The following is a 16,808-nucleotide window of genomic DNA, read 5'->3' as shown; positions in this document are numbered from 1 at the left end:
TAACACACGGGGCGCTGTGAGCAGTTACGTTACTTTATAACACACGGGGCGCTGTGAGCAGTTACGTTACTTTATAACACACGGGGCGCTGTGAGCAGTTACGTTACTTTATAATACACGGGGCGCTGTGAGCAGTTACGTTACTTCATAACACACGGGGGCGCTGTGAGCAGTGAGTTACTTCATAACACCCAGCAACAACAGCAGGATATTAATACTCTAGTGGCACAGTTAAGCACTCAACTACTTGCCAAAAAGTTGGCAGTTCAAACTACCAAGAGGCACCTCAGAAGAAAGAACTGGAGAACTTCTGAAAAATCAACAGCCATGAATGTGGAGCAGGTCTACTCTGCACACACCGTGTTTCTATGTGTTGAAATAGACTTGATGACATAAAACAACAATGTCAGTGAAGGGTTAGACCATGTTCAATATTGCAAAATACCAATTCTCCCCAGATGTGTAGATTAATTACATTTCCAGCCAGTTGTTTTTTGTTTGTTTAATTAATCGACAGATTCTAAGTTTCCAGGAAACCAAGATGACTCACGTCACCCCTGGAGAAGGTCACAGATGGGGGGGGGGAGGGGCAGTCAGTCCCTTCCCTCTACCCAGCAGTCTGTCTCCTTCCTTGGGGTCCATAGTTTCTGCATTTTCTTAGGGGGTGTGATGGTCCAGGTCTCCATCCAGCCACTATCCTGAAGTCTCCCGGCCATGTGTGCCCATTCCACAGGGAGTTGGGCCTTGGTTGAGATGTCCCCAGCCTGTTTGGCTGTCTCTTGCCCCTGCTTGACCCCAGGTAAGAGAAGCAAAGATGGGTCAGTGCTGGGCTCTCCAGCCCTCAGCCTGCAAGGCACAAACTGTACTACTTCTCACCAGGGCTGACTTCCATCCGCAGGTGACTATGGGTGTCAGGAAACCCAACAACACAGCTGCTGCTCAGACCTCTGACAATGCTGGAAAGTCCCCGGGGGTGCAGGTACCTCATGACGCCTTCTCCCACCTACTATAGGTGTATGTCCATCCCCCTACTACCCCAGTGCATACAGGGCCTCGCCACAGAGCACCCCTTGTCCCCGGTCCCCACCTACCTACCTCATCCCCAGGTCTCCATCCAGGTCCAGGGCCCTGGACACCGGGTCAGAATGTAGGGTGGAGAGAGGCTCACGGGCCCCCTCTAAGTTCCCCCACATGCTCAGCCCTTCCCCACTGGGTGCCCCAGCCTGCCCCATGCAACCTGTACCCACTCTTCACATGTCCCACCTAGCCTGCCCTTATCTCCTGGACACCCACACGCTACCATGGGCCCCCACCCCCTCCCAAACACCTCTCCCTTTGGCCCCCCTCCTGTGAGTCCCTCCCACACCCCCATGCTGAGGTGTGCCAGCTCCCCTCCATATGTACAGGGTGGGTCCCTGTGGAGCATCAACTGCCTGCCGTGGGCTCATGCTGCCACCTGGTGGCCACAGGTCAAATTGCATAGACAGGACAGGAGGGCAGGACAGTGTCCAGGGCCCAGCATGGAGGGGTGAGCTGAGACAAGCCCCAGGCAACAACCCCTCTGCTCTGGGGCCAAAGGTGCCCAGAGCCTGCCCCTGCCCTCTGGTGCTGAGTGAGGTTCCAGCCTCAGTCAGGTGCTGAGGCCAACCCATAACCCTCTTGGGTGCAGGTAATACCAGCCACAACCCTCCCTTCATTCTTCTAAAATTCCCTGGCAGCCTCTCACCCCAAGTTGGCATACAGCACAGAGAGGTGGGGGAGACAGGAGAGGCCCCCCCCCAATTTGCTCCTGTCCTTCCTTGGTGGGGGGCGGCGAGCCTCAGCCTGGGAGAGAAGGGACCAGTAGGGTGAGAACTGAGGGGTCCTTTTCCAGAGCACAGCTGGCAATGTTGGGGCTCCCCTGTGTCTCCACAGGGCTAGGTCTGCCAAAGGCCAGACTGACCAGCAAAGAAAACTCTTACCCTTCTCCCCTCTCCTGCACGTGGCCTTATGTTGGTGCACAGCGGTCACCTGGCACTGGCCACCATGTCCAGGTCCCTCTTCCCCTTCCTCTCCATTCACTTCCTGTGGTGGGACTTCAGGCATAGCTGGATCTAGGCACTCTCATAACACCACCCAGACGGACTGTTTCCACTTTGACCTTTGTGTTGGTCTCGAAGTAGCATGGCCTCGGTGGCCGTAGATGGCTGAGCTGACATCCGGACAGCCTAGCAGTGCCTAAAGGTGCAACCCCCTTTCCTACAAACTGTCCAGGTCACACGAGATTGCCTGAGAATGGCCGCCGACGGCACAGATGCCAGCTGGTGGTGTGGTCACAGCACTCTGGAAGTCAGAGTGGGGAAGGCACATACTTCCTAAGTCTTCCCTGACTTTTCTTTGAAGCTTTGTTGAGGCCACTGAGCTTCTGGGGACCCCGGATGACCATCCCAGAATGCCGTGGGCGAGGGCTTCCTGGAGCCGATGGCACTGGGCAGCCCCTCAGGGCAGAAGAACCCTGTGTGCAAACACCAGGGCAGAAGGGCTGCGGCATGTTTGGGAATGGTGGGAAAGGTGACCATTGGCACCAGTGAGAAGAGGCAGGTGTGTGTCCTGTTCACCAACCAGCCACCATCTAACCCCTTCACACCTTCTCCCCTTCCCATGCAGAACTGGGACTGGGGAGGGAGAGATTTCCCTCCGAGTCCCTCCAGACACCACCACACCACAGTCGTCCTGCCTCTTGTCTCTCCTCCATGCAAGAGTTCGTTGTTCATATGGCCACAGTTCCAAGTTAAGTTTTTTAACCATTTATTGAAAATATCCTTTCCCCCACTGGATTACTTGGACTGTGTTGTTAGATCAACTGTAATGTGTGGGTCTGTCCTCTGTGCTGTTCCACTGGTCCGTTTGTCTGTCTTTAGAGCAGCACCAGGCTGTCTTGGTTATGGGAGCTTTATAGTAAGTCTTGAAATTGGGTGGGTTATGCCCTTCGACTTTGTTCTTTGTCAAAATTGTTTGGGCCATTCTAGGTTCTTTGGTATTCCATCTGAATTTTAAAATCAACTCATCAATTTCTATCAAAAACAAAAACCCCAACTTGGGTTTGATTGGGCCTATGTTGAGGTTATAGATCAATCTGCGGAGAATATGACTCTTCGGAGACATGAGTGTCCTAGTTGCGGTCGTAGATTGTCTCAGAATCGATTCTGACTCGTTGCGACCCCATGTAAGTGTTGTATTAGCTCCCATTTACTTGAATCTTGAATTCCTCTCAGCAATGTTTAATGATGCTTAAGTGTTGCACGTGTCTTGTCAAATGCGTTGCTGTTAGGTGCTGTTAAATCACTTCCGACTCAGAGCAACACTATGTCCACAATCTGGTCCTGCACCCACCTCACAATCCGAGCCGTATCTGAGCCCATAGTTGCAGCCCCTGGATCAATCCAGCCCCTGTGAGGGTCTGGCTCTTTTCCACCACCCCTTTACCAAGCATGATGTCCTTCTCCAAGGAGACTATATATGAAAGTACACGAGACAGAATCCCTCCTGACTATATATGAAAGTACACGAGACAGAATCCCACCATCCTTGCTTTATGCCAACATCCATCGGACATCAGCGATGATTGCCCTCGTTCCTAAGGCGCTTCTGAATCCAGCATGCACAGCTGGCAACCATTTTTGAATTATCTTCAGGAAATTTTACTTGTTGTTAATTAATGCTATTGTTTTATAATTTCCTTTCTTTGCAATGAGCACAAATATGGATCTCTTCCCATTAGTTGGCAGAGATGAGTGGGTGCCTCCCAGCACTGCGTTAGTTTGTTAGATCAACTGCTATCCAATCAGTTCGTGGAGGCTTGTTCTTCGCTAGTGCTTTCCATATTGCTTGGACTTCATCCTTCAATACCACCAATACTACCCTCTGAAATGGTTGAACACTGACCAATTCTTTTGGCGCAATGATTCTGTGCGTTCCTTCCATTTTGTTTTGACGCTTCGTGCGTTACTCCGTATTTTGCCCGTGTTGTTGCTGCTGATAAATGCCATTTTGTCAGTTCAGATTTAGCAATCCTGTACAGGATTTCCGAGCAGCTGTGTGTGGGTTTGAACCGCCAACATTACAGTTTGAACAAACCTTGTGGTCCCGTGTCAGCACCACACCAGGACTTCCATAGGATTCTTCAATATTGAAAATCAAGGCGCGAATTTTTTCCTCAGTTCTTTCAGTTTGAGAAATAACCAAGCACGTTCTCCCCTTTTGGTTTTCTACCTCCTGGTCTTCACACATTTCATTATAATACTTTACACACTGTCTTCTCGAGCTGCCTTTTGAAAATTTCTGTTCAGCTCTTTTACTTCATCGTGTGCTTTGGTGGGAAAAGGCCAGGCAAGCTGCACCGAGGAGTTTTTTTCTATCTTGACATTGTTGTACCTGCTCATTCTTCGAGAGTAACAAGGGCTGTCCTACAAGAATTCCATCGGAACCCCTTATCCCGTCTACCCTACAGCCCTGATCTTGCCCCTTCAGATTGTGCTCCCCAAACTCTAAGAACATTTAAAGGAACATGATTTGAGTCCCTTGAAGGTGTCAAAGCTGCTGTTTTGATGTGGTGTAAACCAAAGATCCCAGAAATCTTAGGGGGCAGGCTGCACAGACACACACGGAGTTGTGGTGAGAAACAACAGTGCCTCATTGTGATTGTTTTTGTTGAATGAAGGTTTCTGTGGTTTTGTAGCCGTACTTCTCATACAATTCAGGGTAAGTCCTTCCATCCAAAAGGCAGCTGTGCTTTCCAACGTGACTAGAAACCAAACCTCCGTGCTTCAGGAGATCTGCTCAAGTTGTCAGTGCAAAAATGGAAAGCAGGAGCCAACTACAACTACGCCAACAGCAGTGCTGGGGGCGCGCGGAAGCAGTGTGCTGGCGTTCACTAAGGCTCCCATCTGGAAGAGTTTGGTCACTGTGGATGGAGCCCAGGGTTCCCTGGGTGGGTGAGTATGAAGTCACTCCCAAGAGAGACCCGCCCAGGCCCACCTTCCCCAATCCCTGCTTGTCCACACACAGCTGACCCCACAACCAAGGCAGCCAGAGTCGGTCCCACTAGAATAAAGCCTGTGTCCCACAGGGCACGGCACGGGCATGGGCTGAGGGGCGGGAGCGTGTGTCCTGGGAGCTGAGCGCTCTGTGCCCGGGCTCAGGTTCCTGGTTATCAGTCTGGACACGTGGCTCCCAGACAAACCCTCAGCGGAATTGGTGTGGGGGTGTGGGGTTGCTGGGAGGGGAATGACCTAGTATAAGGGGCTGGGATTGTAACCGAAAGAAAAACGGGAAAAACAAGTACAGATAAATTTGTTTTTAATAAAGGAGTTAATTTTCTTTCAATCCTATATAAAACAATAGCAATTAAAAACTTCATTTTTGAAAGTAAAATATTTACATATGAACAAGTTAACTGTGCAAAATTTACATGAAAAAATGGAAAGACGGGATTTTCCTAAAAGACAAAATAAAAGGCGTAAGAGTTTCCGGGTGTTGATAAAAAATACAGCTCAGCACTCAGTCACGCGCGCTCCCGGTCTAACGTGAGAATTCCACGGAGGAGGCGAGAGTATTTACAGTCATAAAAGTACTATCAATAGACAATTTAATACAATAACCTCTGAAAATATAAAGAACCAATTAGTATATCTGTAATAAAAAAATAGGTACAAAGAAGGGGCTTTGCTCGGGGCGTCTGTAAAGTGAGCCCGCAGCTTGCATACAGTCTCGTAGCAAAATAATTCCCGTTTACATCGCCATTCTTATGTCATGTGCCAAAAATTATGTACAATTACTGACAAAATACACCAACCGTTTGTCCACACTTGATTCACACTGAGAAGCAGTCGTCGATGATTCTTCGCAAGTCTGATTTTATTTCATCTAAGCTTTCACTTTGAGCTAAAAAAAACACAGTGCAAGTAAAATATATTTATGCTGAAAAGGTCTTCATCTCTTTTAACTTTACAGCTTTACAAACTATAGCAAATACAATGCCTTTGTACAGATGCTGACAGCCTGCCTGAGGAGCCGCCGCGTGTGCGCGCATGGAGCACACAGGTGATACCATCGAGGCGCTGGGTCAACGCTGATGTGGGTTCCTGGAGCAGGGTGGGCGGGGAAGGGGATAAATAGTCTAAAAACATCAGTTCGCTTTGCCAACTGACTCTTACAAAAATAAAATACATGAGATGAGGTCATGGGCTGGAGACCTGTGCCTCTGTGTTAAGTGAGGTGGGGACACCGAAGACACGGGACGTGGACACAGCTGTGTGCTGACCAGGGCGGCTGCTACTCGCTAGCGACCCCATCAGTCTTTATATATGGCTTGTTTGGCAAGAAGGCCACTCAATCGAAGATGAGCTAAGATTTCATTGTCCTTTAGGAGTATCCACAGGCCTTGAGTTCTCTGCTACAGAATTGTGTTCTCCCTCCTACCCAAGAGCCGATTTACAAACAGGAATATAAAACGCTCCACTGGAAAGAGGGGCTGTTTTTTAAACAACATCCCATTTGCGTGTTACAAAAAGGCGTAATCTGCAAATCTATAAAAACGTCCCCAGGCGTCCCCATCAAAACCACTGCGTTCTGTCATTTCAGGAATGCTTTGTAGAGCAGCAGTGAATGGCTTGTCTCACGCTCGTTTTCTAAACAAAATATGAGGTCCCTGAGGTTGACCCGCGTGATCCGCTGCCGCGTGAACTGTCGGGGAGTTCCGACGCCAGAGCTGCCGGGAACTGCCGTGCCGGGACCTGATCCCTGGTGGCCAGAAGGAAAAGACAGGTGGTTAGTGGAGCTGAGGGTCAGTGGGGGCAGGGCCCCATCTGGGCTGGAAGGATCAGGTTGGGGCCATGGCCATGTGCCTAGGACACTCCTTCCCCTCATCACCCGGGGCTCTAGGACCCAACAGATTCCACAGGGGGTGAGGACAAAGGGGCCACAGCACCTCCTGGTGTACCCCCAGGCCTGGCACCGAGTCCTGCAGAGAGAGAGTCAGCTAAGGCAGACACAGCCCCCAGCTCAGCGCTTCGCCCCCTGCACCCCACTGGCTGCAGCTGGGGCTGGTCGGTTGGACGAGCCTGATCCCCACACCTCTGGCTGACGCTGTTTAGACAGGGGTCCAGGTGTGAAGGCTCCTGCCCGTCAACCCGATCTCCACTGGGCCGTGAGTGTAGTGAGGGGCAGGGTGAGGACCAGCTGGCCGGGTTCGCCTCCCACACTGACCACACACAGCACCGACGTTCATGACCGGTTGGATTGTCACTATTGTTTCTAACAAATTGCAAACACAGGCTGTTCCTGGTGGACCCAGGGCTCTGTGAGAAGTCTCTTCTTCCATCGGAACACCAACCTGACTCCTGTGACGTGGGCTGTGGGGCCACTCTGCCCATCCCCCCACCCAACAAGGGGCACTAAGGACGCTGGCTACCTTGGGGTGCACACTCCTTCACTTGGGAGTGGGAGTCTGACACTGAGCAAGCCCAGCCCCTCCAGTATTAGTGTCTGCGACCCTCTTTAGGTAAGTGAAAAAGTGGAGAGTCCAGGGGGAGGTGGGCCTGAGCCCCCAGGGACAAGTGAGGGCCGGAACAGAAGACCCCAGGAGGACACAAGCAGGAGCTCCAACACCGATATCGAAACTCCGGGAAACCTAAGACGAGGACTCGGGTTTCTTATCACTAGAAGAAGTTGAAAGATTTACAAACTGAAGACCGCTGTGGACCTGGGAGGTGGGCACATGGAAATTGCTTTATTGTGGTAAAATCTACACGAAACAAGGTTCGCCACTTGAACCAGTTTTAAGCAACACTGATTATATGCTCCTTTCTGGAAGTTTCCACTGCCTCAGAAAGAGGCTTAGAGGCCCTTCAGCAATGCCTCCCATTCGGACCCCCTCAGCCCTGCCTTCCAGTCCCTGTTTAGGTGTTTCCCACGGGTGAGGTTCATCTATGTCAGGACTTCCCTTCTATGTGGCACAGTAACCCCCCACTCTGGTGAGACAGCGCTGGGCTGTGGCGAACACAGGTGTACCCTGCTTTCACCGTCAAGTGAAACTGCTGGGGACCAGGCGGTTCATCATAGATGCTCCTCATTCCTTTTGTTTACGGCCGAAATTCGAAATGTTCACAACAAATTTTTTTTAAATAAAAAAAATTTTAACTCAAATCACAAAGCGTCTTTTAAAAAGTACAGACACTGGGGTCGGGGAAGAAGTGACTTTGGACCCACCACTTAAATTGCCCCAAGCGTTAGCTCCTGTCTGTAAACTGGCACCGGAAACAGTCACCTGGAGTCTGTCACAGACTGCGGACAGGATTAACTCAAAGAGGCTGCCATTTGTAAGGAAGGCCCATCTTTCCAGTTGCCAGAAATACCACAACACTTCTGACAAGCAACGAGTCCTTGAGGTAAAAGTCCTATGGGGACAGTTTACAGTCCCTCACTGAAAGGCAGAAGGTGACCTGAGGTGAAACCACTGTGTCTTGAGAGAAATGCCCTTGGAGTGGGTGGGGGCAGAGGTAGCTCCCAAGTATCTGCTTCCCCCTTCCTGTGAGCACTTACCATAAGCAGACCCAGAATGCTAGGTCACATTCCTCACACCTGTGAGGACTGCAAACATCACCCACATGGCCAGGGACACCGGACAGTGGTCCCTCAGTAAGGGGGCATGTGCCTGACCTGGTCACTTGCTCCGGTGCTCAGCTGGCAGAGCACCCCATGGTGATGGTGAAGTCAGGAGAAACAAACACTCACTCCAGGAAGCTGAGACATGGCAGACCCAAGAACCCATCTCCCAAGATCTCCTCCCAAACCAGTTCAGAAAACACAGGAAAACCCGACAGACTACAAAGAAATCACACCACCCACCTGGCGTGACTGCAGTAGGTGTAGCCCATCTGCCCACCCTCTCCCGCCACCACCAGGCTGTGAGGACCCTCTCTCGTCCACCCTAGCCTGAGAACCTCTAGGGTCCAAGCGGCACAGGCCATCCAAAAGGGACAGTCTTCAAACACTCAGCTTCTAGGGAAGAGAAAAGGTAAACAAAATGTTCTAAAGATACCGGGGTGACAACAGGGAAATTTATAGCCCTGCATTCAAGACAAAAAGAGAACCTCAAAATCAGAGATTACAGGACCTGTTCCCCAAAACACCCAGAAAATCTGCTAAATCACCAAGATTTGACAATGCCACCAAAAGAGGGTGCGACTAAGCCATGAACCCTGTAAGACACCCATCACCCTAAACAAGAGGAGAACACGGCGTACTGCAACCCAACTAAGATACAAGAGACTCAAAACCTCAGTAACAAATGGAATGAAAAGCGAGTGGAATTTTTCCATGAACTTTTGAAGACCCCTCATACATTGGCAATGCTACCAGAAGAGGGCACCATTAAGCATGAATCTTGTACAAAAACCTAAGCCCCGCAAAGACGGACAAGAGGAGGATAAAACACCCCATACCTACTCACCATGACAGAGTGAGGGCAGGAAAAGAGAGGACAGTAAGGACTGAAAACCAGCTTACATAAGGGGCCACCGATCTGGCACTTGGATCAGCACTAGACTGCTAACTACAAGGTCGGTGGTCCAAACCCACCAATCACTCCTCAGGAACCCTATCCAGGGTTGTTACGAGTTGGTACCAACTCAATGGCCCGTAACACCAACAATACTGTCAACTTAAGGGGAAAGTAGGAACGTAACAGCTCCAACAAAGAAATCCAGAAAGATGGAGGAGACTTGCCTGAACTCAGGAGCAGGGTTGAGAAACCAAACAACATACTGCAGTGGGCAAACGGGCTGCAAAAGAGCTCTCCAGAGTATTAAAAAAGCAAAAAATGTCACTTTGAAGACAAAGATGTGCCTGAGCAAGCCTCAGGATTTTCAGTCACCTAATATTCATGTTATGCAGCATAGCAGCTTTGTAGGATAAGCACTGGACTCAAGCCACAAGGCCAGTGGTTCAAGCCCACCAGCCGCTCCCTGGGAGAACAATGAAGCTTTCAGTTCTCACCAAGATTTATAGTCTCAGAAAGCCTATATAATAAAGCTGCTAGGAGTCAGAACCAACATGACTGCACTTCATAACACTACACATTGGACTGCTAACGGCAGGGTTGGTAGGACAAACCCAACCACGGCGCCACATGAGGAAGATGACACACTCCGCTCCGGTAAAGACTAACCACCTTAGAAACTCTATACACGATCACTATGAGTCTACCGTAGTCCTGGGGTGGTGCTGAGGGTTCATGTACTGGATTGCAAAGTTGTTTTGAACCACAAGGTCAACGGTTCAAGCTCACCAGCTGCTCCTTGGAAACCCTATGCAGGGTTGCTATGGATCAGAACCGACTTGACAGCACTTAACGACAACATGAGTCTATCAGTCTGTCATACTGTGGTGGTTTCCATGTCACTGTAATACATGCCACCAGTATTTTAAATGCCAGCAGGGTTACCCACAGTGACAGGTTTCAGCTGAGCTTCCAGATTAAATCAGACTAGGGAGGAGAGGCAGACCACTTTCGAATGGTTAACCACTGAAAACCGTATGAATGGCAGGGTGACACTGCCCGATGCAGCGGCGGAGGATGAAACCCACATGAATAGCAGCGCTGCGCAATGAGCCCCTCGGGTTGGAAGGCACACAGAATAGACTGGGGAAGAGCTGCCTCATCCAAACAGAATTGACCATTATGACATGAATGGAGAAAGCTTTCAGAACCTTCGTTTGCTGATAAAGCACAACTCAAAATACAGAGAAACTGCTGCAAACATCCATTAATAATCAGAACATGGAATACACAAGTATGACTCTAGAACAATTGGAAGTTGTAAAAAATGAAATGAACATATCAAGATGGTTACCCTAGGCATTAATGAGCTGAAGTGGACTGAGATCGGCCATTTTGAATCAGACAATCACATGGTCTACTATTCCGAGAATGTCAACGTCCTTTGAAGAGGAACAGCATCACATTCATCGTCAAACAGAGCATTTCAAGATCCATCCTGAAGTACAATGCTTCTGTGATGGGATAATACTCCCACACGTATAAGGAAGACCAGCTAATACCACAATCATTCAAATTACGAACCAACCACTAATGCCACTGATGATTCAGAAGCGGACCTGGAACGAGGGCTATTGTTGCTGACATCAAATGGATGCTAAAAGCAGAGAATACCAGAGAGCTGTTTCCTTGTGCTTTATTGACTTTGCAAAGGCTTTCAACTGCGTGGATGATGACAAACCACAGATAACACTGCAAAGAATTTCACTGCGCTCCTGAGGAAGCCATATGTGGATCAAGAAGCAATCATTACAACAGAACGAAGGGATACCAAATGGGTTAAAATCAGGCAAGGTGTGTGTGCCTGGTCTGTATCCTTTCACCATACTTATTCAATCTGTACACTGGGAAACGGCATTAGATGAAGAAGGATAGATATAAGGATTGGCGGAAGGCTCATTAACAACCTGTGATATGCAAACGATACAACCTTGCTAGCTGAAAGCAAAGAGGACTTTATTAAAATACTTAGTGATGAAGATCAAAGACTACAGGTTTTATACCTCAATGTAAAGAAAGCAAAAATCCTCACAAATGGATCAATAAATAATATCATGATAAACAACGAAAAGACTGAAGTTGTCAAACATTTCATTTTGCTTGGATCCACAATCAACACTCGTGGAAGTAGCAGTCAAGAAATCATATCCGCTGCAAAAGACCTCTTTAAAGTTTTCAAGAGCAAAGATCAGTTAGAGGACTAAGGTGTGCCTGACACAAGCCATGGTATTTTCAATGCCTCAGATACATGTGAAAGTTGGACAATGACTATGAAGACTGTAGAAGAACTGATGCATTTGAATCCTGGTGTAAGTTGGACAGTGAATATGAAGATGCATTTGAGTTCTGGTGTTGGAGAAGAACACTGAATAGATCATGGACTACCAGAAGAACATACCAATCTGTCTTGGAAGAAGTGCAGTCAGAATGGTTGACTTCATCGCTCATACTTCGGACATATTATCAGGAGTATAATATTACATCTCCAGAAATAATATTATCTGGAGAAGGACATCATGCTTGGTACAGTGGAGGGTCAGCAAAAAAGACACCACCCCCCCCCCAAGGAGACGGACTGACACAGTGGCAGCAGCATTGGGCTCAAATGTAACTAGAGTTGTGAGGATGTCGTCTGTTAGGCATAAAGTCACTATGAGGAGGCACCAACCTGATGGCACCGAACAACAACAAATGAGCTGGCACCAACTCCATAGTGTTTAACAATAGCAAACTGCATGGGAAAGCTGGACAGTGAATGAAAAGAAGGCCTGGGAAGAATCGATGCATCTGAATTACAGCACTGAAGAATATGAAAGTACCATCGACTGCCCAAAACACAAACAACTCTGTCTTGGAAAAGTGCAGCCACAATGCTCTTTAGAAGGGATGACAGCAAGATTTCGTCTCTCATACTTTGGACATGTTGTCAGGAGGGACCAGTTCTTGGAGAAGGACGTCATGCTTGGTAACATGGAGGGTCAGAGAAAAGGAAGAAGACCCACTGAGATAGACTGGCACGGTGGCTGCAACAAGGTCTCACACATAATTGCAGTGAAAATAGTGCAGGACTCAACACGTTTGGTTGGTTTGCACAGGGTTGCTGTGAGTCAGAACAAAGACAATGGTACGTGATAACAACAACAGGGGAGAGTCAAGTGAAATGAGAAAGTGAAAGACTGTGAGGTCCAGAAAGCCAGGCGATGGGTCAGGGCGGGAGGGCTGCTACTGCGGCCGGTGGAGACTGGCTTGCTGTCAATTTGGCAATCAACAGAATGAGGCATTGCTCAGTCCTGAGCCGTCAATCAGAGGGCCTGTCTTCATTTTAATAATACACACAGAGTCCACAAAGACAACACTCTATACCCTACTTTGGTGAGCAGTGACTGGGGTCTTGAAATCTCATGAACAGCCATCTGAGACACTATTGGTCTCTCCCTGTCCAGAAGAAAGACGAGTGAAAAAAAACTGAAGACAAGAAAACCTAAGTTCAGTGGAACAACTGGCCTGGTGAACATCAGGCTCCACACCCTGAGACCCACAGAACCAGATGGTGCCCAGCTCCCATTACCAACTGCCCTGAAACGGAGCCCAGTAAGAGGTCCTAGATAGACTGGGAGAAAAATATGAAACAAAATTCAAATCATCAAAGAGATCAGGCATACTAGTCAAACAGAGACTAGTGGAACCCCCGCAAGCCTATGGCCCTCCAGGTCTGGAACTGAACTGAACTCACTCCCATGGCTCAATTTTCAGCTGATTTTCCATAAGCAGATTCTACTCATGATGCCCCCGTGTGTGTCAGAGTAGAACTGTGCTCACAGGGTTCTTGGTGGATGAGTTTTTGGAAGCAAATCATCAAGTCTTTCATCTAAGGTACCTCTGAGTGGATCTAAACCTCCAACCTTTGGGCTAGTCGTTGGGCACTTCACTGCCTGGGCCACGCAGAGAGCCCGATCTGTACATTAAACCCAACCCCTCTGCTGTCAAGTCAGTTTCAGTGACAGTGACCCTGTGCGGGGTGTCCGAGGCTGGGCAGCTGTACGGGAGCAGAAAGCCTCCTCTTTCTCTGGGTTTGAATTGCTGACTGTGCACTTAGCAGTGAAGCGCCAAGCTTCTCACCTAAGAAACAGGGAAGGCTATGGTTACAGAATGAATTGTGTCCTCACCCAAAATACAGGCCAGAATCCTAACCCCTGATGGGATCCTGTTTGGAGTTAGCATGTTCTTTATGTGAATGAGTTCACACCTGAATAGGGTTGGTTCTAAATCTAATTTTCTGTGAGTTATAAAAAGAGCAGGTTAAGGCACACATGGGGGGCCATGGGGAATGAGGGGGTAGGAGGTGGGAGACGCTGACAGAGCCCAATGTATTTACAAGATCTGCAGGAAGCTACCAGAAGCTGAAGAGTAAGAAAGGGCCTCACTCTGGACCCAAAGCCTGGTTCGGAACAATGAGAACATCGGTTCCTATAGGTTAAAGCAGCCCGCCCACTGAAGGTATTTATGTCCAGTGGCATCTGAGGTCCATAGAAATGCATTGTTTTCGTGCAAATGCAGATGGCTGGAAACCAAAGCAAATGCGGAAAGACAAATGTGTGTGTCAGTAGACACACCAGGTTCTTCCTGAGAGGTCCAGAGGCAAGGACACTCCAACCGCAACAAGTTCACCATCATCCTCCAATATCAGGAGCCCAGGAGGACTGGGACGGTGCTGTCAGATTGCTAACCCAAGGTCTATGGTTCAAACCCACCAGCCACTCCTCGGAAATCCTATACAGGGTCAATATGAGTTGGAATCAACTCGCCAGCACTTAACAACGACAATAGCAGAGTACTTGGAGAAGTGGTTTAGTTTCATAGGCGTCAGAGAAGCCAATCTTACACATGCTGGGAAGGGTGGCAAGGACAGAGGCATGGGTGTACACTGAACTGTGTCTCTGAAGCAGAGCAATGCTCTCTAGCTGTGAGCGTGACTGCCTTAGGCAACATCTTTGAGACATTACCAGTCACAGCCGTAAAAGGTCTCCTTGGAGTAGAGCCCTAACCCTGTTTGAGAAGTGTCCTCCAAAGTCAGAAGACAGAGACACAAGAAATGCCTGGAGCCACCAGAGTGGGGTGTGTGTGTGTGTGTGTGTGTATGTATATATGTGTATGTATGTGTGTGTGTGTATGTGTGTGTGTAGTAGACTCTCCCTCAGAGCCTCAGATGGAACACATCCAGTGACCCCCCCACCCCATCTCAGACTCCCGGTTTCACACAGTAACTTCCTGCTATTGAAATCAATCCCCCAGCAGCATGGTGTGATGGCGGCTCTGCAGAACAACAGTAATTAATATGTGTAATATTAAAGTATAAAGTAATGGGCAAGGACTCCCAGTGACCAAAGCCAGGCCCATCTGGACAACGAAGTAAAAACCACTGGACTGTAACCTAGAGAACAGTCAATAGAGCAAACGCATCTACACTGACCGACCAAGTGAGCCACAGACCGAGCAAGCGGGGTGAGAAGACAAGAGGCAGGCAGCTCTCTTCAGAGCAGAGTTCCAGCTAGTGAGTGCGCGGTCCCACAGAAACACAAGTCTCCAGCACAGGAACGGTGGTGCAGGCAGAGGCAGCGCGAGAAGCAAGCGGAGAGCAGCGTGGGCGGGCGGGCGGCGGGCAGGAACGGCAGGCTCCTGACAATGGAGACACCTGGTGGCCACCAAGCACTGGCTTCAGCACAGGGACAAGGTGGCACTCACTCCCAGAGGAAGTACAGAGAGACACAGCATCACTTTTGCCAAAATTGTTGTTGTTGCTATGAAGTCGGTTCTGACCCACGGTGACCCTGTATAGGGTTTGCCAAAAGGACACAACATTATAATTGAATCCAGAGACCAGCAAAAGTGAAACCCTTGAGGAGCAGTGAGCATTGTCCTTCAGCAGTGTCCATATCAGGACAGACAGAAAAGTCACAGGTGGTAGGGAGAGGAGACACAACGACTAGGCCATGTGGGGCCCAGGTGGGATCCCGGCACAGAAAAGACCTGGGAAAACTGGTAAACTTCAAAGAAGGTGTTGAGTTAGCAGGACTGTAACTGAACTGTGCCTCCAAAACATTGGCTGAAGGTTGATGTTGGAAAGAGGGGTTTCCTTGTGTTATGAGGCCACATGTAGCAGGGTGGGTCCTCTGAGTGGTGTCTTGGGAACAGGGAAACGCTGTATGACGAAAGCCGCAGCAGCTAAGGAAGCCCAAGAACTGCAGGGAGTCCCCACAAACTAGGGAACCCCCACAGAAGGACTCCACACGGCCAACACCCTGGGGTTTGGACTTCTAGTCGCCGGGACTGTGAGGCAATTGAGCCCTGTTCTTTCAAGCGCCCACTGGTATGTTCCTCACAGCAGCTTTGGAGACTGCAGACAAGTTCATATCAGTGTTGGACACTAGGGGGAGCAGGATGGGAGATACACGGAAACTGCAGGCTTTGTACATTTTCTACAACAAAACATTAATTCAAAATAAAAAGTGTAGTTACTCTGTTCATTTTAACGTCACTAAATTACACATGTACAGACTATTGGATTGATGTGAAGCACAACAGGTCACCTTCATAGGGTGCTTCTCACCAAATGACTGCATGGTGGGTGTTAGGTGCCCTCAAGTCAGCTCTGACTCAGATACCCTACATGGTGGCGGTGGCGGTGGTGGTTGCGGTTGTTGTTGGTGGCAGTGGCTCCCATGGAGCGATAGGAAGATTCGAACAATTGACCATGTAGTTAGCAGCCTAGCTCATGCTACCCAAGAGATCCTATCTAGGAACAAAAGAAGCAGGCTGCCCGCTCCCACGCCGTCCTCACACGTTGGAGCCCACTGCTGATGTCACTGTGTCGATACATCTCATTGAGGGTGTCCCTCCTTTTTTCACTGACTGGGAGGGACTATGATGCAAATGAGGTATTTGTACTCCCCCCAAGAGGATTGGATAGTTTGCTAATAATGCAAAAAAGGTGATGCCATCCTAGCGAGGGGCTGGTCAGTGCTGTCATCCCAATAGGTCCAAAATGAACCATGCCATAGGCAGACGGGGGGGGGGCTACCACCACCCAGAAGAAACCCTCTAGACCCTGGGGTCCTGCACTGGTAACAGAGAGAGAGAGCCCCAAGGTCGGCGGTTCAAGCTCACTAGCTGCTCCTTGGAAACCCTATAGAGGGTCTCTATGGTCGGAACC

General features: G+C 49.2%; 1 protein-coding gene across 1 annotated transcript in view; it reads right to left on the bottom strand.

Annotated features, from left to right (window-relative positions):
- Window positions 1–6,612: 6,612 nt before the first annotated feature.
- Window positions 6,613–16,808, bottom strand: part of TAF4 (TAF4 RNA polymerase II, TATA box binding protein (TBP)-associated factor, 135kDa) — a 114,144-nt gene continuing 103,948 nt past the window's right edge. Inside the window, exon 16 of the mRNA XM_006873397.1 lies at window positions 6,613–6,780. Coding sequence (XP_006873459.1) covers window positions 6,613–6,780 — 168 coding nt within the window. The remainder of the gene's footprint in view (window positions 6,781–16,808) is intronic.

This window comes from Chrysochloris asiatica, unplaced genomic scaffold (genome assembly GCF_000296735.1).
Source record: "Chrysochloris asiatica unplaced genomic scaffold, ChrAsi1.0 scaffold00238, whole genome shotgun sequence".
Taxonomy (NCBI): domain Eukaryota; kingdom Metazoa; phylum Chordata; class Mammalia; order Afrosoricida; family Chrysochloridae; genus Chrysochloris; species Chrysochloris asiatica.
This window is presented reverse-complemented; position numbering and strand designations above follow the sequence as displayed.